Raw genomic sequence first — 23,488 nt, 5'->3', positions numbered from 1 at the left:
CAGATACGTTGAATGCTTTAAGTCTTTAGGGAACAGTAATCATTAAGCAGAAGGTTGGGTAGATAAAGTGTTAAAGAGAACCCTGCAGTTGGGCGGCGAAAACAGTCGAGCTTCTATAAGGGAGGTGGCAGGTGTCCAGGAGAGTCCGGGGTCAGCTCTCTCACACTTCAGCCTCTCAGCTGAGGGTAAAGACATGCGTGGCCAGCCCTTTTCCCATTTAGCGACACCTACAGCTCTCGCCCGCCACCGCGACCCATCTCCGCGAGTGAACACCAAGTTCTAGGAGCCTGCTTAGCAAACGAAGCGGGGAGAACAGCGGGGAGGAGCTAGCTCTGCGCATGCTCTTTGTGGGCGGGGCGGGGGGGCGGTGGCAGGCAGGTTGCGCCTGCGCGCTGCGTCGATCAGACGCCTCGGCTTCCGCGCCGGGATACCCGGCTAGGGTTCGCTGGCGGGATGGTGCCGCGGTGCCAGGTAAGAATGGGGAAGCCCTCTGGGCTTGTGTCTGTCCTCGCCTTTTCCCTCCACAGACCCGGTCCTGCTCGGCCAGACCCCGGCGACCGCCACCGCCGCGGTAGGCCCTCCCGACTTCGGAGGCTTTGCTCTGGTCTCCCCAGCGAAAGTCAAGTCCATAACGCGAACGCTTGTTCTGCAGGTGACGGCCTGGAAGACCAGCTGGTTTCTAAATCACCCTTGATATTTGCCCTTGCTTCTCAGATTGTTCGTTTCTAAGACAAGTTTTCAATATAGAAAGAAATGCCCTTAACTAAGCATTCTTTGATGAAATGTGCTCCATCTGTGCATTTGCGAACCTTGATTATTTGCAGACCTCTGATTATTTCGTAGAGAATGATTTGCTTTCATTCACAGGTGGGTTATTTTACTTGGTCGGATCGCTTAGATACCAGGCTGTCTGCATAGGTTTGTCCTAGGAAATAGAAGTTTATCCTGTTTTTCAGACTCATCTGCTTTTGTAAATATCAGGGTTTGTATGTTGCATAACTTAATCCTGGACAGCTGGGTTCAATGTAATGTAGACTGGAATCAAAGGTCATACGACAACCGTGAAGGACGTGTCTTTCATTTATTTGGTCATTTATTTGTGTAATTCATCTCTTGACTCAGACATTTGTTCACTGCTGAAGTATAAAAGGTGCTATAATTTTATGTCAGTTAAAGGCCAACCTCATGGTTTCTAAGAAGATATTGTTAGGATTTTAGTTGTGGCACACATAACATTTATAAAACTAAAAAGCATCTGGAAATTAGTCTGACTTGTACTTAAAACATAAAAATTTTTCAAAATTTGAGCTTGTAGGTATGCTGAAATTTTTATGGGCACTTTAAATTTTTTCTGATTTATAAAAAGTGTCTTTGATTAAAGTAATATATTTGAAAAACAAAACCCAGCATGGACAGTAAGAAAAGGACTATGGGTTGTTATTGTTAAAAACATATCCTTTCTTTTCAGGTGGAAGTGTTGTATTTTGCAGAAAGTGCTGAAATAACAGGAGTTCGCTCAGAGACCATTTCTGTGCCACAAGAAATAAAAGCATTGCAGCTGTGGAATGAGATAGAAATGCGCCATCCTGGGTAGTTAAAAATTTGCAGAATGTATATGATTAACACTTTTTAATATTTAAAAATGTGTGAGTAAATGATAAAAGTAAAAAGTTAACTTAGATTTCCATGTTTAATGTCCAAAGGATCATTAGTTGTATTTTTTCCTGAAAACTTAAGTTCTAGTATTTAAAAATGCAAAATTCCTTAATAAAGGTTAAAGATATTTTACTTAAAATGCACAGTGAGCTGTGATACTCCCAAAGGGACATGATTATATTTGCTTTTATAATTTACAAAATACTGAAAATGTAGATTCTGCATTTTTGTAACATTAAATGAAACTGTTACGTATTCTGTTAAAAGTGTGTGCTTTAAACTTTGATGTCCTGCCCCTTCTTTAGAGAACTCAAAATAGAAATTTTTAAGATTGAAAGAAAAATGAAAGATAACAAACAGCTGCTGCTGAATTTGAGTTTTTACAATATTTGATTTTTTTTCTGGTTCTCGAAAATGTATCATTTTACTGCTGTTGTTCGTACCTCACTGAGCCTTTTTTGAAACAAAATATAAAAGTGGCCTGTTTGAACGTGTTCAAGGTATATTAGTAGTGTCACTTAAATTGTGTGAATGTTTAACTTGGAAGTCTTAGTGCTGTGTAAAAGACAGCCCACAATGTATGTTCATAAAGAAAATTATTCCTTCTTGATTTCATATCTTTTTAAGTTCTTAAAATGCTCTGATAATCAATGAAACGTAGTGGGGCCTCTTCCTACTTTCCCTTTAACGTTATACCTACTGAGAGGCACCTGGTGTTTTGGAACCTTTCAGGGTATACTTAGTATACTTGTATGCTTAGATGGAAAGCTCCTGGGGAGGGCATGTACTGATTAAGAAATTGTCCTTTTTTTTTTTTTGACCTGGTCTGAATGTTGTCTCCAGTCTAGTGTTTTTTTGTTTGTTTCTTTAATTCCCCAAGACACCCAACATCCAGTAAAGAGTTGTTAGCAGTTTACTGCATTCTTTGTGGTGAATAAGTATGTTCTTCAGTGGATATATCCTTTCTCTGCAAAATATGAGTTTAATTAGTGATTTTGCAGATGATGCTTCATAAAGTAATATTTATGTAATTTTGATTGCAGCTAGCTGAGGAGATTTGGAGTCTAACAGCATTGATACATCTAATTATACTTTTTTCCCTTCAGATTGGCTGACATCAGAAATCAGGTGATATTTGCTGTTCGTCAAGAATATGTCGAGCTTGGAGATCAACTCCTCATCCTTCAATCAGGAGACGAAATTGCCATTATCCCCCCCATTAGTGGAGGATAGTGCTTTTGAGCCACCTGGGTATGTGAGATAGGTTTTTCTTAGCCAGTCTCGTGGAGAAGGATCATACAGATAATAACTTATATATGGTTTCCTTTAACTGTATACTCTTTGTCAGGCTGTCTGTACCAACTCTTGGTAAAGCAGCAACTCTTTATTGGTGCAGATGGACTTATAAATACCTATCATCTCTGCATCAGTTGTGTTGTAAGCAGTTTAATGTCATCTTGATTTGTTCATTTTATTGATTTAACATGGTTTATTGAGATTTTGTGTCGGGCACAGCGCTAGACACTGGAGTTTTAATACTCCTATTTTGCAGGAGGGAGAAGTTAAGAAACTTGTCCAAGATCACATAGCTAATAAGTGGCAGAGCCAACATTTGAACTCAGATTATTATTGGACTCTGTGTAGTTTTCCACAAATATGCTTGTTAATACTGGATAATAGCTCTCCTGGGCACAGAGAAATGTAGAAAAATTGCATAGCTGGAAAGTAAAAAGATCACTCTTCCTGAAAAACGCTTACCATTTTCCAGGTATAAAAAACAGCTTTATTATTGCTAGTGGCTCTAGGACCCATGTCATCTTTCCATCTTTCCAAATAAAGTAAGCCATGCCTGAGTAGGATAATGTGTAAGAACATTTCTGTTTTTTTAAATTTAACCCATTATTATTTTTATTTATTTTTTTAACATCTTTATTGGAGTATAATTGCTTTACAATGTTGTGTTAGTTTCTGCTTTATAACAAAGTGAATCAGCTCTACGTATACATATATTCCCATATCCCCTCCCTCTTGCGTCTCCCTCCCACCCTCCCTACCCCACCCCACTATGTGGTCACAAAGCACCGAGCTGATCTCCCTGTGCTATGTGGCTGCTTCCCACTAACTATCTATTTTACATTTGGTAGTGTATATATGTCCGTGCCACTCTCTCACTTTGTCCCAGCTTACCCTTCCCCCTCCCCGTGTCCTCAAGTCCATTGTGTATGTCTGCGTCTTTTTCCTGTCCTGCCCTTAGGTTCTTCAGAACCTTTTTTTTTTTTTTTTTTTAGATTCCATATATATGTTTTAGCATATGGTATTTGTTTTTCTCTTTCTGACTGACTTCCCTCTGTATGATAGACTCTAGGTCCATCCACCTCACTCCAAATAACTCAATTTCGTTTTTTTTCCTATGGCTGAGTAATATTCCATTGTATATATGTACCATATCTTCTTTATCCATTCATCCAATGATGGACACTTAGGTTGCTTCCATGTCCTGGCTATTGTAAATAGAGCTGCAATGAACATTGTGGTGCATGACTCTTTTTGAATTATGGTTTTCTCAGGGTATATGCCCAGTAGTGGGATTGCTGGGTTGTATGGTAGTTCTGTTTTTAGTTTTTTAAGGCTCCTTCACACTGAGGAACATTTCTTAGTATGGTCTGGAGAGGCAGACAGAATGAGGCTTAATTTGTCAACTGAGAAATAAATAATGTAGAAATTAATAATCATCCCTAATTGAAAACCCTTATAAGTTAGGAATGAAAGAAAACTTCCTTAATTTGATAGTGTTTTTCTCCAAAATCAAGTAAATATCATATTGGATGACAAAACTTTGGTTTTATTAAAGAAAAGAACAAGCCAAGGATGCTTATTTATTTTTTTCACCCATTTCTTCCCCACTCTTCTGGAGGGTAGTGCCTCAGAAGTGAAGAATAAATATTGTAAAGCCAACTGCCTGGCATTGATAGAGATTGGATTTTCTTAGTCCTATTATTTGGAAATAATAGAATTCTCCATTAGATATGTATCTCAGTTTTATTTGGAAACTGTGGTCACCATATCACCACCATGATATAGAAAAATACTATTGTTTTTGATTTTGTAATTTATTCAGAAAACAATGGGCTGCCATAGGTGTGTGTTTGTGTGTGATGGTTAGAGCTGTTCTTTGGGAAGACTAGGAAGATACTCAGCAACATTGTGTATGATTTGAGTGTGTTTGACAGGGTTTGTAACATGCAGTTTTAGAATCTATGTTATTGTAGAATCAAGTTGTGGGAACTCAGTGTGGTCTGAAGTTCATAGACGATGCTTGGGTTACCTATATCGTATTGCAAGATGAATTGGAAGAAGCTCAGGTGACATGTACAGGAGGTTGAAGCATCTTGGAATCCAGTAGCATCTGAATGGTTTTTTTTCAGTAGCATGGTCCTCTTATCTTAAACACACCTTCCCCAGCCCCCATGCTCTGTCTTAGAACGCTGTTTGTTTCCATAAGTTATCCCTATTTGTAATTCCTATTTATTGCTTTGTTCCTCCTCTAGCGTAAGTGCCTGAGCACGGAGCCAGGTCTTTTGTTCCCTGGTCTGTATCCAGTGTGTGGGCTTAGTCTCTGACCCTTAGTGAGTACGAAATAAACGCTTGATGAATGAAATGAGAAGTGCATGGCAAAGGACTTCTACAGCATCTGGTGAATAGGCGTGCAGTCAATTCCTTTATTTCCTCAGTTACTTAACTGAGGTTGTGCCTGATTATGAAATGAACCCAGTTCCTGTGGAGTCATCATTCTGCTTGCCCTCCTTTTTTGGGTAAAGAAAAAGGCAGTTCTGAGTGTGGTGCTTGGTAATCCAGTGGTTAGAGGTGATGTGTGTGTGGATGCAGGAGATAAGACTAGCAATTCCAGAGTTTGGAATGTGTTGGCAAATGAAATAGATTTCATTTTAAGTGATCATGTTAATGGTAAGTTCCTTTTTATATCATGCTTGATTCGTTAGGGATATTTGTAAAATTACTGAGTTTTGCTCGAACTTTACACTTGCTTATTTTTATCATTCAGATCAAATCATGCCTCCTAACGCATCTAATGTAGAAAACATATATAAATTGAAACATAGCCTATAAGTTGGGTGTTTTTACTCTAGTACCAATGTTAAGGTTTGGTAATATTTTATTTCCAGGAAAGATATAAATGAAGTTGAAGAGAAATCAAAAGATATAATAAAATTCACATCTGAGCAACTTTCAGTAGATGAAGTCTCACAGCTGGTGATTTCTCCATTCTGTGGTGCAATATCCCTATTTGTAGGTGAGTTGTAATTTTCATAGCATCTATTGACTATACAGGACAGTAGAAATTAGCAGGTGTTTCTCATGTTCAGTGTTAATAGTAAGAGGATTTTAAGATACGGAGCAGTTAGCCAAGATTACCCATGGTGGTGAGTAGAAATTTTTTTAGTTCTTGTTTTGTGTTAGTAATCTTCAAATTAACATATGTTAAAGGCGAAAAAAAAAAAAAAAGTAGACTAAAAGTCATTATTAGCAGAGAGAATTCTGGTAATCCTGGGAACATAATATTTTCCTTTTAAGGGTCAAATTCTAATTGTTACAGAGGGCATATATACTGGTTTGTCATTTGAATGTTTTCAGTAAACCTGGCTAATCAGTGTCATTTTATTTCCTCATCTTTGTGATGATTATCTTGATTTTCTAATCAAGTTTTTGTGTTTAGAAAATTTCAAAGTAATTTTTATACAAATTGGTATGCTACTTGTCTATTCAAAAATAATCCTTTTTTATTCTATTAGTGTGCTTTTTCTACTGTAGGAAGAAAGCTTATTTTGTAATTTTGTTTTTAATTTTAGGAACTACAAGGAATAACTTCGAAGGGAAAAAAGTCATTAGCTTAGAGTATGAAGCATATCTACCAATGGCAGAAAATGAAGTCAGAAAACTTTGTAGTGACATTAGACAGAAATGGCCAGTCAAACACATAGCAGTGTTCCATCGGCTTGGGTATGATTTCCTTTATCAGTTTAAAAGTTTAAGTGTAGTCGTTTTCCGCCTTTGTACTAATTCTGATTCTGGAATCCTTCATTGGCATCCTGTGTTACCCTGAGAGGGAGGTTTGTTTATCATTCTGGCAGACAGTGCCTTTAAGGCTGCTTGTTACATTGTAACATTTGGAGAATGGCTGATGCTGTAACAAAGTCCAAATGTGCAAGATTCTTTGGCCCTGTGCCCAACAGCCTGTGCTGATGTGTGTTCAAGGCCATGAGACCTTTTCAGAACTGTTTTGTAGTCTGTACCCTGTTTATATGACAGTCTGAGATTGTTTTGATGTAAAAGCCTTTTAAGGTCATTAGATTAGTTTGCTGTTTTGTATCACTAAGAAGAGTGGAGTTCCAGGCTTTGAAAAGAACCCAGCAATGGGACTAAATCTATCATCTATTAGTTATTGGTAACTATAATTTTATTAATGTTATCAATTCTGTTATTTACTATTCATTGCTATTTAATACTTTAAATTCTACCTTATACTCATCATGCGATTAGTTTGTATTTCTAGGCATTACCTGGCACTGTGCCTTGTTTGTTTGATGAGATATTTGTTGAATCAGTGAGGTACTTTTCATCTTGTTGCCCATTCGATAAATTTAGTGGATACATGCTTACAGATTAGTCACAAGCTTGGTACTTCCTGCTAAATGCAACTGGGATGAATTACTGTTTTCTAACTAAATGGGATGTTCAGGTAAAACAGAACTGGATATTTAGTTCTAGGAATGCTTCACTGGAATTTTTATTTTTTTTCACATGTCTAGTAGATTTCTTAACATGTAGCTTCAGAGGAGATGATGAATTTTTTCCTTCATTTTGTTAAAGCTTAGTTCCAGTGTCAGAAGCAAGCATTATCATTGCTGTGTCCTCAGCCCATAGGACTGCATCCCTCGAAGCTGTGAGCTATGCCATTGATACTTTAAAAGCCAAGGTGCCCATATGGAAAAAGGTAAGTTAGGAAAATATCTAATTTTGTCTTTGGACATGATTTTTCTCAGGAATTTTTAAAGAACAAGGAAGAAGAGTACATACAGAGTATGTACTTCCCTGACTTTATAGAATCTTGTTTTCTTTTTCTAGGAAATAGGATGTTTATGTAATAATCTCCTTTCCAGGGTTTATTAAGCATGAAAAATATGTGCCCCAAAGAATGCATGGCCTGGAGAAGACCTCAACAAGTGGTAACAGTTAGAATTCCTAGTCTAGAACGTTCCAGTGGTTCATATATGAAGTATTATCCCTTATATTAGAATTCCCTTGAGTTAGAGGGTCTTTCCTTTGGAGAGCAGGAATAATGCATGGCTATGTAGTCACTGGCTAAAATAGAGACTTCTCAAGGCAAAAGAGCCTTCTCCTAGAACTCCTTCATTTTACGAAAAGAAAAGTGGGATATATTCCCTCCTTGGAGAAAATGCATAGTAAGTGGACTTAAAAAACCTAAGTAGGAAATTCTAGCTTGTTTTCCATCCATACATCAAACCCATCAATAAAAGCAAACAAGTCCCTGCTTAAATAGAGCATTCTGAAGATAGGAAAAGGCCCAGCTCCCTGATTTCTCCCTTGGTGTAGTAACCTCAACAGTGGGATCACTCTGTATTCTCAGAAATGTGTAATTACACTTAAGAGCCTCAAATTGCCCACAACATTGTGGCTGATAGCAAAGCTGAGGAATGGATTCACTGCCCAGTACAGCAGAAGGCCAGAGTGAAGGACCAGTGGTGAGATGAGCAAATTGGACTCTGAACCAGCACCTGTGAAATTTAGTGACCATATTTTCTGGATAAAAACTGAAACCCATTGTTATAAGGGGATACTTAGGGATTAGAGGATAGGATATGTGAAAGGAATCTGTCTTAGTGAAGCTCAGATATCTGGTTGCTTTGCTGTGAACAAGGCTGCCACAATTTTGATAGACCATGAGACCCTGGAGAGAGCAAGGTAGGAAAAGTATTCCAGAATGAATTGTGAGCCTGGCTGGAAGAGATTCTTTGCCTTGGAGCAAAGAATGGACAGCCAGCTGACAAAGTAGATGAGACGGTAGGCCCCCCAAATAAGGGAGTGGGTAGGAGTTGGGGGTATACTCATTGTGGTGCTTCAAGAACTGGCTGGGCTTTCTATTTACTTCTCTGTGTGTAGAGGGTGGGAGGGTGTACAGGTGTTCAGAGGATAATTGAATTTGGATTTCTACCCCTGCAGAAATAGAACCTGACTAGAGAGTGAGAAGAGAAAGTGATATATTCTTATTCCCCTTCTGTCCAAAAATTATCTGAATTCTAGTCTGGTTCTGGTTTCAGCCTGTGCTTTGAGATCATCTGTGATACAGGCAAGGGATGGGCAGGTGGGTAGGGCACGCACTTACAGGGTGTTTGCCAACAGCACGCAGCTCAGACCTGTTTAGGAACCTTTGGGGTGGTCTGTTAATTTCAAAGCTAATGGAAATACCCCTTTGGCCTTTGGAAACGCATATTTAGAAATGTGGAAGTAGTAGGTGTGTCTGGAAAGAAAAAAGTGTTGAAAGACCTTCCATCTTCCGTACATAACCTTGCCCAGGCTGTCTCCTGTCATGATCCCAAGTGGAATTAATTGTTTATTCCTTTCTGTGTTTGCCCCTTGTCTTGTTAAGGCTTCTTATCTGTCGTTTCTCCTACTTGACTGAGTCCTTGAGTGTAGGGAGCACGTTTATTCCTTTGTTTGCTGTTAATGCCTTATGCAAATGGCCATTGGATTGTTAAAAGAGGAGCAGATATAAATAGTTGTGATGTTCATTTGCCTGATTTATTCAGATATATTTGCATTTATTAAAATGCTCTCCTTTAAATTGTTATTATCGTTCTGCTTTTTAGGAAATGTATGAAGAATCATCATCATCTTGGAAAAGAAACAAAGAATGCTTTTGGGCAACCGATGATTAAACCACTTAGGTTTTTAGAGTCTTAGAATTTGAACTTGGTAAATTCTTTGATCATGTTTTGATTTTTCTTCTCCAGAAGATAGTTTACTGAACATAAACTCTTATGTTACACCAGTGGAACAAGAGAGAAAAAAATAAATAAATGAGTGTTCAGGATGAGGGCTTATTCAGGAACTAGAGATAGAGGAAAGAAAGGCTTTAGGGAAAAAATGGAAGAATAATTTAAATTTAAGGAAAGATGCCTGTGGTAGACATATTATTCTATGACTAAGCTCTAACTGTAACTTGACTCACATTGAGGTGTGGCCCCTCCTCAGTGACTGTCTCAGAGGCTGCCCCCAACCCCCTATGCCCAGTGATATCATTGGTGTCAGGGATGCGTTTTGGGAATGTAGGCAGAACTGGAAGGTGTAAAAAGTCCTTATCGGTTACTCTTGGTATGATATATTTTTAGAATTTATATATTTTTAAAATAAGCTAAATAAACATGATTTTAAAAGTTAAAAAGCAATATCCTGTTTTTAAAAATTCAGTGATAATACCTAAGATTCATCATATGAAGCTTTCTAGTATTTCAGAATCAATAATCTTACCATAATACTTATATTTTATTAGTTATTAGTATTGTATCAATATATAAATTAGCATAAAATTGTAAAACAAAGCAGACTAGCAGCAAGGGTGCTTTGTGTTATAATGTTAGTTATAAAATTGTACCCACAACCAATTAAAAGGGGAAATTATATGATTATTTGGTAAAGTATTTTCAGATAGTTTTTTTTAGCTTAAGCAACATTATCATTAATAAAGTTATGTTTTCTGCAAAATCTTTATACTAAATAATGGTCCAGTTTTTGCTTGGTCGACCTATATACTATCTTGGTAGATCTTAGTATATAAGTTCCATATAGTTCTTTTTTTTTTAATTGAAGTATTGACTTATAATATTTTGTTAGTTTTATGTGTACAGCATAGTGATTTGGGGGTTTTTGCATAATATATTCCATTATAGGTTATGACAAGATTTTGGTATAATTCCCTATGCTGTACAGTAAATCCTTGTTTCTTATCTGTTTTATGTATAGTAGTTCATATCTGTTAATCCCATACTCGTAATCTGTCCTTCCCCTTCATCCTCTCCCCTTTGGTAAACATAAGTTTGTTTTCTATGTCTGTGAGTGTTTCTGTTTTGTATATAGATTCATTTGTGTTATTTTTTTAGATTCCATATATAAGTGATATCATATAGCATTTGTCTTTCTCTGTCTGACTTATTTCACTAAGCATAAGATTCCATAAATCCATCCATGTTGCTGCAAATGGTGATTTTGTTTTTTGTGTGTGGTGAGTAATATTCCATTGTATGCGTATGTGTATATATGTCACATCTTCTTAAGCCAGTCATCTGTTGGGTTGCTTCCCTGTCTTGGCTATTATGTAATAAATAGTGCTGCTGTGAACATTGTGGTGCATGTATCTTTTCGAATTAGAGTTTTCATGTTTTCTGGATATATACCCAGGAGTGGAATTGCTCAATCATGTGGTACTTCTATTTTTAGTTTTTTAAGGAACCTCCATATTGTTTTCCATAGTGGCTGCACCAGTTTACATTACCACCAACAGTGTTCAAGCGTTCCTCTTTCTCCACATCCTCTCCAGTATTTATTACTTGTAGACTGTTCGATGATAGCCATTCTGACTGTGATAACTCAGTGAGGTGATACCTCATTGTGGTTTTGATTTGCATTTCTTTAATAATTAATGGTGTTTCATGTGCTTGTTAGTCATCTGTATGTCTTCTTTCGAAAAGTGTCTATTTGGGTCTTCTGCCCAATTTTTGATTGGGTCATTTGTTTTTTCGATATTATATGAGCTGTTTATAAATATACTTTTGATATTAACACCTTGTCAGTTGCATCATTGCAAATATTTTCTCTCATTACGTAGGTTTTCATTTTGTTGATGGTTTCCTTTGTTGTGCAAGAGCTTTTAACTTTCATTAGGTCCCATTTGTTTATTTTTATTTCTTTTGCCTTGGGAGACCTAAGAAAATAATTGCTGAGACTTATGTCAAAAAATATTTTGCCTATGTTTTCTTTTAGGAGTTTTATGGTGTCATGTCGTATATTTAGGTCTTTAAACCATTTTGAGTTTATTTTTGTATATGGTGTGAGGGAATATTCTAATTTCATTGTTTTACATATAGCTGTCCAGCTTTTGCAACACTTGTTGAAGAGATTGTCTTTTCTCTATTGTACATTCTTGTCTCCTTTGTTGTGGATTAACTGACCATAGGTGTGTGGGTTTCTTTCTGCGCTCTCTATTTTGTTCCATTGATCTATTTGTGTGTATTTGTGCCAATACCATGCTGTTTTGAGTACTGTAGCTTTGTAGTATAGTCTGAAGTCTGGAAGGGTTATACCTCCAGCTTTGTTCTTTTTTCTCAGGATTGGTTTAGCAGTTCTGGGTCTTTTGTGGTTCCTTATAAATTTTAGGGTTTTTTTGTTCTAATTCTGTGAAAAATGTCATGGGTATTTTGATAGGGATCGCACTAAATCTGTAGATTGCTTTGAATGATTTTTTTTTTTTTTTGTATTTCTGTGGTATCAGTTGTTACTTCTCCTCTTTCATTTATTATTTTGTTTGTTTGAGTCCTCTCTCATTTCTTCCTGGTGAGCCTGCCTAGAGGTTTGTCACTTTTGTTTATCTTTAAAAAAAAACCAGCTCTTGGTTTTATTGATCTTTTCTATTGTTTTTGATCTCTATTTTATTTATTCCCTCTCTGATCTTTATTATTTCCTTCCTTATGTTGACTTTGAGCTTTGTTTGTTTTTCTTCTAATTCTTTTAGGTGATAAGTATTTATTTGAGATTTTCCTTGTTTCTCGAGGAAGGCTTGTATCACTATGAACTTCCCTCTTAGAACTGCTTTTACTGTATCCCATAAATCTTGTAAGGTTGTTTTCATTGTTGTTTGTCTTCAGGTATTTTCTTACTTCTTCTCTGATTTCGTCATTGACTCACTGTTTTTTTTAAAAGCATGTTGTTTAGTCTCCATATCTTTGTGTTTTTCTCGTTTTTCTTTCTGTAGCTCATTTCTAGTTTTATACCATTATGTTCATAAAAGATGCTTGATATAATTTCTACCGCCTTAAATTTTTCAAGGCTGTTTTGTGTCCTAGTATGTGGTCCAGCCAAGAGAACATTCCATGCATGCTTAAAAAGAATGTGTTTTCTGCTTTTTTTTTTGGATGTAGTGTCCTATACATATCAGTTAAGTCCAGCAGGTCGTTTGTGTCATTTAGGACCTCTGTTGCCTTATTGATTTTCTGTCTGGATGATCAGTCCTTTGATGTCAGTGGGCTGTTAAAGTCTCCTACTGTTACTGTGTTCCTGTCAATTGCTCCCTTTATGTCTGTTAGTATTTGCTTTATATAGTTAGGTGCTCCTGTATTGGGTGTGTATATGTTAACAAGTGTAATATCCTTTTCTTGTATTGATCCCTTTATTATTATATAATACCCTCCTTTGTCTTTTCTTATGGCCTTTGTTTGTTTGATTTTTTAAAAAATTTATTTATTTTATTTATTTTTGGGTGCATTGGATCTTTGTTGCTGTGGGCGGGCTTTCTCTTGTTGCAGCGAGCAGGCTTCTCATTGCAGTGGCTTCTCTTGTTGCAGAGCACAGGTTCTAGGCGCACGGGCTTCAGTGGTTGTGGCTCGTGGGCTCTAGAGCGCAGGCTTAGTAGTTGTGGTGCGCGGGCTTAGTTGCTCCGCGGCATGTGGGATCTTCCCGGACCAGGGCTCGAACCCATGTCCCCTGCATTGGCAGGTAGATTCCCAACCACTGCGCCACCAGGGAAGCCCCTGGCCTTTGTTTTAAAGTCTATTTTGTCTGATATGAGTATTGCTACCCCCAGCTTCTTGTCATTTCCATTTGTATGAAATATCTTTTTCCATCCTTTCACTTTCAGTCTGGTATGTCTTTTGCCCTGAAGTGAGTCTCTTTTAGGCAGCATATTGCAGTTTCTCGTTCTTTTATACAATAGCCACTCTATGTCTTTTGATTAGAGCATTTAGTCCATTGACATTTAAGGTAATTATTGATATGTATATACTTATTGCCATTTTATTCCTTGTTTTCCAGTTCTACTTTATTCTTTTTCATTTTGTGGTTTGGTGAGTTTCTTTTGTAGTATGCTTGAGTTCCTTTCTTTTTGCTTTTTTGTGAATCTGTTGTATGTTTTTGATTTGTGGTTACCATGGGGTTCATGTATGTTGATCCATAACTATATCTACTTGCTTTAAACTAAGTTATTCAAGTCCAAACACATTCTAAAAGATCTACATTTTTTACTCCCCTCCTCCACATTTTGTGATTTTGATCACAAAATGTGGAGGAGGGGAGTAAGAACTATATAAGCAGTAAAAGAATAAGCATAAAGACGTAAAATAGTAGTTATAATCGCTTTTACATTTTCTGTTTGTTTTTTAATCTATGTACTGATTTATTTAAGTGATCTTCAATCCTTACTTTATATTTGCCTTTCCTATTGGTATTTTCCCTTTCCTATAGATTCTTTTTTTCCATTTAGAGAAGACCCTTCAGTATTTTTTATAGTGTAGGTTTAGTATTGCTGAATTTTTTTAGTTTTTGCTTGTCTGAGAAATTCTCTGTTTCTCCTTCTATTCTAAGTGATAGTCTTGTCGGATAGAGTATCACAGGTTGCAGGTTTTACCCTTTCAGGAATTTGTATATGTCATGCCACTCCCTTCTGGTCTGCAAAGTTTCTGCAGAGAAATCAGCTTATGATGTTGGGGGGGGGGGTTCCCTCGTAACTGACTCTGTTTTTCTCTCATTACCTTTAGAATCCTCTCTTTATCTTTAACTTTTGCCATTTTAACTATGACATGTCTTGGTGTGGGTCTCTTTGGGTTCATCTTGTTTGGGAACCTCCATGCTTCTGGTACCTGGATATCTGTTTCCTTCTTCAGGTTTGGGAATTTTTCAGCCATAATTTCTTTAAGTACATTTTTGGTCCCCTTCTCTCTTTTTTCTCCTTCTGGAACCCCTGTTATGTGTAGGTTGGCCTGTTCTATATTATCCCATAGATCTCATATGGTGCTTTCATGTTTTTAAATTTTTCATTCTGTCTGCTGTTCTGATTGGGTGATTTCCATTATTCCATCTTCCAGATCACTTATTCGTTCTCCTGTGTCATTTAGTTGTCTATTCATTGCTTCTGGATTGTTTTTCATCTACGAAATTGAATTATCTATTTTTGATTGGTTCATCTTTAGGGTTTCTAGTTCCTTCTTAATGTGTTCTGTGTTTATAGCAATAATCTGTCTTAATTCAGTTATTATTTTTATTACCAACTTTTTAGACTCAGGGTCTGGTAGACTGATGAACTCTGTTTCATTATTTATTCTTTCAGGGAATTCCTCTCTTTTAATTGGTGCTACTTCCCCTGCCTTTTCATTTTACTTAACTTTCTCTGTCTCTATGAACTTAGGAGAAAGTTATCTATTTTGGTCTTGAAGGGGTGTTTTTATGTGGGAGCACCCCTGTGTAGACTGTGTGTGTCCAAAGTCTTGGGTGTAGGGGCTGGTTTTGATATGGACGCCAGCCACGTCTTCCCTCAGAGTGTGCTGGCCACTATCACGTTGATAGGGGGTGTGGTTGGTGTCGGAGGATCTAAAGCCTGTGCAGGGTGTGAGGCAGGACTTCCTCTCTGCCCTGTGGCCATCACCACACTGATAAGGGTGGAGTCTGACCCCCAGTTGCTGGAATAGAAGCTCTGAGGGTCAGGCTCAATCAGGCTCCCTTCCCCTTGAGTGTGTGCTCTGCCCCAGAGGAGGGGAGTGCTGAAGCAAGTGAGAGGACTGAGGTGGTGTCTGTGTAGGTGTCTGTGGCTCTGCTCACACACAGCCCAAGGTTCCGTCTCTTCCCCCATTGTGTTTGTCCCAGATCTAGTGCAGGGCTGTGGCTTGGAGTGGGTGGGGCCGGAGCGTTTGCTAAGCTGGGGCTGGAGGTTGGGGCGTGTGGCTGCAGGAATTGAGGTGGCTGTTCTGCCACCAGAGGTCTGGGCTGCCTCAGTGGCAGTCTTCCCAGGACCTGTCTGCCCCAGATCCAGTGCCAGGTTGTGGAGTGGGTGGGGCCAGGGTGCTTGCTCGGGCGGGAGACTGACTGCAGCGTGCTCCAGTGGCACTGCCTGTGCATGTGCTTACAGTGGCCGTTGCTGCCCCACCTGGATCACCCCTGGACCCCCGGACTGTCTCTGCATAGCAAGAATGAATATTTTCCCAGGGTCCGGCTGGCTGAGCTCTTGTGCCAAGATGTGATGTGGAGTGAGCAGGGCCCAGGGTGTTCACCCTGCTTGGACTGGGGAGTGCAGCGAGGCGGCAGCCACCGGTGCAAGGCCCTCTCCACCCTGATTGTTGGCAAGCCAGCACGCGTGCACTCCTCAAGAACAGAGTTTAGGCTTCTCCAGCCCTTCTGTCTGCCCCAACAGTTTTCCCAGCAACCAACCAGGCAGGACCCCGGGACTGGGATGCCCAGTCTGTGGCTCAGCCTGCTCGCACCCCAGGAGGAGGGTTCACCTGTGCGGACCTTATCTTCCTTTCAGATCCCTTCCACGGGCGGAGGCCCCAACTTTATGCTTCTTTTCCATCCTACCCAGTTATGTGGAAATCTTTCTTGCCATTTCAGTTGTATAGGAGTTCTTTTGCCAAGTTTCCAGTTGGTTTTCTGTGTGAATTGTTCCACATGTAGATGTATTTTGATATGTTTGTCAGGGGAGGTGAGCTCCATGTCCTCCTACTTTGGCATCTTGATCTGACCTCCATATAGTTTTTAAAGTAATAATATATTGGCATAATTTTGGGCAGTTGACATCATCATAAAATTTTCATTATGCATTTTGGGAACAAAGACTTATACTTTCACACCCAAAGATTTTTTTTTCAGTAACATCACTAGTTACATCTAGTGAAGCATTTTTTACCTAAGGAATTCATTTATTCAACAAATACTGAATGCCTGTTCTGTGCCAGGCACCCACCAGTGGTCTTTGTCTGCCAATTTTAGATACCATGGGGAAGATCCTGCATCCTGTCTTTGGCTGGGACCTATGGAACAGCCTTATGGACACTAGGAATCTCCTGCTTATTTGGTGTTTATTCCTTCACCTATTCAGACATTGGACCAGAAGAATCGTGGGAAGGCTGACAAATCCTCCACCAACTGTTCCTTTACTGAGATGGGGTTGTCTGCCTGGTCTCAACCTTACCCTTTCTGAATCCATTGCCTGCCTCCCTCCCACCAAACTTTGTCCTGCTCCTGTTTGAGAAAAGGGGCTGGTGGTTGGACGACAGTCAGTTACATTCTGTGTGAAAGCACAGTATCATGAGATTACTGGGCCACCAGATACTCCTGGGATTTTGCACCCATGTTGTTCATATGTTGTTTATTATGTCATATATGTCTGTATGAGGTATATGTGGATTTCAGGATTTTTCTACTCAAATATTTAGAGGATCTTTATTGATGGTAATTAAATATTTAAAGAACATAAAGTATTCTCTATGCATGTTTTATTAAAGAATCATGTCTTAATTTTGAGTAGGTTTTGTTCTAAGTCAGGAACACAGACTATTATGCTTTTAAGTCTCCATTACAGAGGTTAAGGAGTTAATCTGGGGCATGCTAAAACTGGGATGGAACATCTCTGACAGTTTTTAGCGCATTGCACTGGATTTAAATAGGGTCTTTGATCCCCAGTTTCTTAGGTGTGGCAGTGTTAATTGGTGGTGAGGTAATAAGGGGCTAGCATCACTTTGACACAGCCTTTTTATACCTGTAACTTAGTTGCTTCACTAATTAGAATAGTAACCTAAAAAAATCGGCCTTTAAGTGGATTGTAATGTTTAAAGTCACTTTGGAACTGTGGCTTTGTATGACAGCCTATGTAAATTCACCCAAGAAGTAGGAAACTCAGATTACTTGTGTTTCAAGTTTTTTAACAGGTAGCAAAATTTAAAGAATTTTATCTTTGAATGAAAGTAATAGCAGATGGTCAACAAATGAAGTGTTTTGGGATTTTGTGGATATTTTTGTCCTTTAGATATGATGTTGAGCCACTGTATTCTCAGCATGTTTTGAGAAATAGTGATTAAGGAGCCAGAAGTTTGAATCTTGATCTTAGATCCCTGAATGAACCTACTGGAGAATTAGAAAACAATTCCTGGATATCTTTTGAATCCACTCATTTCTTTTTTCCGCTGCTACATTTGTCATCCAAGCCACCACTCCATTTCTCTTGGACTGTTGCTGTGGCCTGGTGACAGTCCCCCTTCCTTCTCCCACTTAGGTCACTTCATCATCCTACTTGAACCTTCTGATCGGTAATCACATCCTAGAACTTCAGTGTTCTCACCATGACCTACAGCCTACATGATTGGGCTCCTGCCTGCCCCTCTCACCTCCTCTCTTGCACCAGGCTCCCTGCTTTGCTATGGTGCCTTGTGGCAGGCTTATTCTCCCTAAGAGTCCTTGCCAGTCTCTTTGTCTAGAATGCCCTTCCTCCAGGAATTCCTATAGTCTGCTTCCTCACTTTATTTCCTCACTTCCTCCCTAATTAAGTGTCACCTCCTCAGAGAGCCTTCTCTGACTACCCTATTTAAAACTGGATTCCTGTTCCCTTCCCTTGCTCTACTTTATATCTTGCAGTGGCACTTAACCACTACCTCATGTACTCCATCTGTTCGTTTATCTCCATCACTAGACTGTCAGCTTCCTGAGGCCAGGGATTTTTTGTCTCCATCACCACAGTGTCTAACCATGACATGCACTCAAGAGTGCTCAGAAGTTCTGCCCGTGTTAAGTATTGTGTGTGTAGTTGTAGTGCTTACAGATGTGTAAAAGTATCTGGCTAGATGAATGAGTGGATAGGTGCAGCTTTTTCTTCTGCACTCTCTTCCTCACTCCCATCCTGCAATGTCTCTCCTACATAGTTCCTGAGCACCTAGCTGTAGTAAAGGGCTCTCTTAAGGCAGTAATGATTTGTGTGGTGTAGTTAGGTAGCTCACCCAGCAGAGGGCAGTAGAGCTAGGGCTATAGTAAGAACAACTTGAGTTAGCTTTTTACCTTCATTTTGCACAGAATCAAGAAGTTCAGTTTAGTTAGTAGCCTTTTTCTTTTAGTTAGGTTGGAGTGGTCCTAAGATGAAAATCAGTCCCTCCTTTTGAATAAGATTATTTCCAATCTTTAATTGGTATCTTAATTTAAAATATTAAAGGATTATGATAGGATGAGGAATTTTTTTTAAATGTTCTGTGTAGTTTTTAAAAGATGATATAGAATGAATAAAAGGAATTACTTTTTAAAAATACATAAATATAAAACTTCCGATTTGGGACAGAATGGTAGATTTGATACAGGTCTTTAACCTACTCTGTGACAATCCAAAGAAAAATGAATGTTCTTTTTCTTCAGAGTTGTATTTTAATGTACGAAGCATACCAGATACGCTTACTGGTGGTGGTTCTGCAATCAGCTGCCCTCATGATGTGCTTCACCAGAACTGAGATGGGCCAAACTGAGGAAGGCACGTGGGAGTTCACCTGGTAGGAATTGGAGGTGTTTGTTTGTGCATAGGTGTGAAAGGCGACACGTACCCAGCAACCTTTGCACTGATGTGCCAGCTATAGAATGAGGGCCAGTCTACGAGCCTGATATGTATCTTGTTTTATAATTTCAGCACGTTCATCTCAGCATATTTAATCCTTCAGATATAAACCCTCTAGCTCACTATTAAAATTTTTTTAAAAACTATGCAGGTGACTACTCATATAGGCTGCAGCGGTTTGACCGATTTTTTTTTTCTATACCAAGCACATATTTATATCTAGAGGTAAGTTGTGCTTTAGAGTAGTGTTTCTCAAACTTTAACATAATATGAATCATCTGGTGATCTTAAACGTCCAATTGGAATTCAGTTCTGTGTGGCAGCTGAGATCTGCATTTTGTAACAGCCTCCAGGTGATGCAGCGCTGCCTACCCATCGACCACATTGTGAGGAGCAAGCCTTTACACCTCGTCTCTAAGCTATGAAGGCAGTTTAAGGTTCCTGCAAAAGCATCCTTGTGGCCACTGCTACTGGCGGAAGAGGTTAGATACATCCTCACTCTTCTACTGAGTCTTGAATGTGTTCTGAAGCACAGTGAGTGCATAAGATAAATACAGTGAAATACGTTAAGTCGTAAAATTCAAATTCCAAAGTAAATAGCTTTATTTTCAAAATGATTTTAATTGTATTCAGTAATGTGGTATTTAAAGAGGGGTTTACAATTAAATAATAACTTTTCTGTTTGATTCTTATACTTTAATAGGAGAAAAGCTCTTAACTAGTTTGTTGATTACTGCTCCAATTTGATCTTTTGCTTCTCAAAAATCAAACGAATTGTGAAACTTCATATACAAACATGCATATTCATTTTTATATTTTTGGTGGAGAGAAAAAAGACAAAACCCAGTTTATCAAAAAAGCAAATATACTTAACAAAGATTTATACATTATGTGTGAAGGAAACTATCCTAGACAATTTGTCTTTAAAAAAATAATACAATTTAACATAGTTGTGCAATATATACATTTACATTTTGACTTTATCTGCCAAAATAAATCAGGTACGAATGAAACCATTTTTTAATATTTACATAATGGCTACATTTTCATTCTTTAAGGTTCAAAGAAATAGTTAATATTTTTGTTTCAAACTTTACCCCCATGTATACCTTTTACCTCTAGAGGTCTAGTCTTTCGAATTGATTGAAATGAGTATGCGTTAATGAGGGCATAGTCCTAAGAGCTGTGTCTATAATTATTTACTGTGTGCAAATTGTATTCATGATGGATCAGGGAGCTCAGTTTGAGGAATCCTGTTTAATGCTTTCTGCTTAATGATGTCTTAATTTATGGGACTGTCATATTACATTATAGCTGTATATCAGAATAGATTATAAAATTATACCTTCTATAATAACTTGTAGTATAATCACTTGTGTGATTATGATAAAATGGTTTTAGTTTTTTCACATTTAATAACTTTTACTATTTTATAAAAATAGCACAGCCAGCTAGGAATCTGTCCAGTTCTCATTTTGCTGCTAAAATGGACAATGCACAAATTCAAATCTCAATGCAATTTTTTCACAGGCTGTTTCTACTTTAGTATTTTGTAAGGCTTGTGTGGCAGCCATGCATGAAGCAACTCAATTCTTATCACATTCTATACATATTGTCTATACACCATTTATGAAATGGAAACTTTGAAAGATGACATCTTTTAAGCCCCATATTCTACTTACTTTTAAAATAAAAGTATGGCTGAATAGGAATACAGAGCTATTTTTCTCAATTTTTTAATTTCTTGGATGAATACTCAACCTTTGCTTAAAAGTGCTTGAGAAATACTCCTCACTAGAGCCTCTGCCTCAAATCTGTGATCTGGTAACAGAAGTTGTATATTTAGGCCACTTGCTTAGTGCAGTGGTTCTCAGTCGGGGTGCTTTTGCCTTCCAGGAGGCGTTAGCCAATGTCTGGGGACACTTTTTGATCACCACGATGAGGGGGAGAGGGAGCGTCTGGTATTCGTAGGTAGAGGCCATAGCCAGAGGCCAGGGATGTTGCTGAACGTCCCACAATGCACAGGTCAGGCCCCCCGCAAGAAAGAATTACCTGGCTCCAAATGTCAGTAGTGCCCAGGCTGAGAAACCCTGCCCCAGTGTGATCAATGGTGCAGAGACAAATGGCTAATTTTTTAGTTTATAGTAATCCAACTCCTTCGTGGAAACAGTGCCGTCAAGGCGGCTCATCCAAGGCAAGGCTTGCCAGAGCTCGCAAGCTCCCTGTGAGTATGTGACCTCAGATTAGGGTTTATCATCTAAGGAAGGGGAGGCAGAGTAAAATAAAAGGATGACTTCCAATGTTCTCAGTATATTACATTAAAAAACTAGTAAATATATACAGCAGTTACCCAGTTTATTAAATAGTCTTTATCAACTTAATGACCAGTTTCCCCTCCACTCTTTTTTTAAAACAATTTTTCTTGGAATGAAACAGTGTTTGAATCAAGCTGTTAAAAGAATTGGGCTCTAGCACATGTAACTAGAGAATACCATGCTGTTTTTGCTGTAAACCCCTGATGTTTTATTTCTAATTGTGTTTTTTTCCCCCCTTTGTCAGATGCAAAATAAATTCTGTAATTGTGCAGACAGCCCTGCACTGCCATCACAGGCACCCATGGGCAAAATACCTGTTTTCCTCCAAATTCTTTTCAGTGTCAGATTCTTGGAGGATTGTCTATTTGTGTTATAAGAAACCCAGATAGTTAGTAGGTTTTTAAAGTTAAAAGCGTCGCTACTGAGCTCCGCCCCAGTCTCCCCATTTTATAACAAGGACACTGAAGTTTACAGAGGCTAAGTGACTTGTCTGAAGCTTTAGGTATGTACTTTTTGACATAACTGCCCTTTTTCTCCCAGTCCCTCCTAGAGGATAGGTGGGCTCAGAAGTAGAGAAAAGGTGCAGAAGGAGAAATGGGTGGTGGTCCTCACAGTGGCCCATTTACATCATAGGACCGGGATGCTTGTAAAATACAGGTCACCAGGCTTCATCCCGATCTGATGACTAAATAAGACTCTGAGGAATTGGGGCGTGAGACTCTACCAGGTGAGCAAACTCCCAGGTCCTTCTGGAAGTGTAAGTTCTCCAGAAACAGACAAGCACAGCAGGTGCACATGCTGATTTGGTGGTTTCTAATGTCTCCTTGTAACTTCTTGCAAATTCCTGAGATGTTTATACTTTGCCTTGTTTACCCTGCCTGAAATCTCAACAATTAGAAATTCACTTGGGCTTTTCTTGCATATTTAGCAATAAATGAAAATAGCTCCCTGAAGTTAAGGGGATTATACAGTAATTCACGCAAGTGTGGAAGTGAAACAGATGACTTCCTTCTCACACCTGGAGAAGAGCAGCTGCCCTGGGAGTGGGAGATTTGGACAAGGAGGGTGGAAAACTCCGGACTCCTGGAGAGGAAGGTGGGCAGCAGCAGGCATCGAGAATATGGGGGCATCAGGAGGTGGGAGGGGTTCATTGTGGAAGGAGGAAGGATTCCAAAGAAATTACTCATCTTTCAAAAATTCACAAGGTCCCCCCGCAGCCCGTCAGGGTCAGCCAGTTAGTTATGCATCCTAAAGGAGAAAAATTTCCTCCTTCTTCCAGGCGGGGCCTCCAGCAGACAAGATTCTACCATAAATGATGTTACAGAGTTTAAACCAAGGTTTGTGCTTTGGCCTCTAAGTCCTTTAGGCCCCTAACCCTCCCCCAGTGAAATGGAGATTTCCTCTGCAGGAGGCCCCTACCAGTCATCAAGCATGTTTTGATAAGTACATCATCTCAAGAAAGGGACTCTAAGGAAGCAGCTGTGGGCTGACAACAGCAAATTTTACCTAGTGTATCAACAAAATTATCACTGAAAATATCCTCTGTGGCAACTTTGGATAAGCAGCATTAAGTTGAAGACCTGTGGGGGTTTTTTTGCCCATCAGCATCAATATATCCAAGCTAATTATATACCTATACCGAGTACTTCCACTTCTGTTGTTTAAAAACAATCATTTTAAATGACTGGGCTTTTCCCCAAAAAATATTCTGAGAAAGGTTATATTTTTCTTTAAGAGTTCTCCTGTTAGGAAGCATTTCATGTAAACTCTGGACCAGCCAACGTAAAGATCACTTTCCCCCCAACATAAAATAGTCTTTTACCCTTTATACTCCTGCCCTCCCAAATCCCTCACAGTT

At 38.7% G+C, this 23,488-nt stretch overlaps 1 protein-coding gene across 5 annotated transcripts; it reads left to right on the top strand.

The window, feature by feature from the left end:
- Window positions 1–411: 411 nt before the first annotated feature.
- Window positions 412–22,958, top strand: MOCS2 (molybdenum cofactor synthesis 2). 5 transcript variants are annotated; one of them, XR_014296550.1, is made up of 8 exons: window positions 412–471; window positions 2,763–2,907; window positions 5,838–5,965; window positions 6,522–6,672; window positions 7,543–7,666; window positions 19,123–19,253; window positions 19,662–22,357; window positions 22,910–22,958. XR_014296550.1 is itself a non-coding variant. In XM_082651871.1 (7 exons), exons 2-7 carry the CDS (start codon window positions 2,810–2,812, stop codon window positions 19,738–19,740), a joined length of 711 nt encoding a protein of 236 aa, XP_082507997.1. In that variant the 5' UTR covers window positions 1,470–1,590; window positions 2,763–2,809; the 3' UTR covers window positions 19,741–22,370. The 5 variants fall into 5 exon arrangements, 3 of the variants coding, with proteins under 3 accessions (XP_082507997.1, XP_082507996.1, XP_082507995.1); XR_014296551.1 differs by lacking the exon at window positions 412–471 and adding an exon at window positions 1,470–1,590; XM_082651871.1 differs by lacking the exons at window positions 412–471; window positions 22,910–22,958 and adding an exon at window positions 1,470–1,590 and having other exon boundaries at window positions 19,662–22,370.
- The last annotated feature ends 530 nt before the right edge of the window (window positions 22,959–23,488 follow it).

Source organism: Grampus griseus (genome assembly GCF_964374135.1).
Source record: "Grampus griseus genome assembly, chromosome: 3".
Classification (NCBI taxonomy): domain Eukaryota; kingdom Metazoa; phylum Chordata; class Mammalia; order Artiodactyla; family Delphinidae; genus Grampus; species Grampus griseus.
The sequence above is the reverse complement of the archived record's forward strand: the minus strand, read 5'-3'. Positions and strand labels throughout refer to the sequence as shown.

Excerpts from the sequence above, each read along its gene's own strand:
- MOCS2 (XM_082651871.1), top strand. The coding sequence starts at position 2,810 with ATGTCGAGCTTGGAGATCAACTCCTCATCCTTCAATCAGGAGACGAAA. Across the intron at positions 5,966-6,521 it reads TGCAATATCCCTATTTGTAG|GAACTACAAGGAATAACTTC; the intron begins GTGAGTTGTAAT and ends TTTTAATTTTAG. Across the intron at positions 6,673-7,542 it reads GCAGTGTTCCATCGGCTTGG|CTTAGTTCCAGTGTCAGAAG; the intron begins GTATGATTTCCT and ends ATTTTGTTAAAG.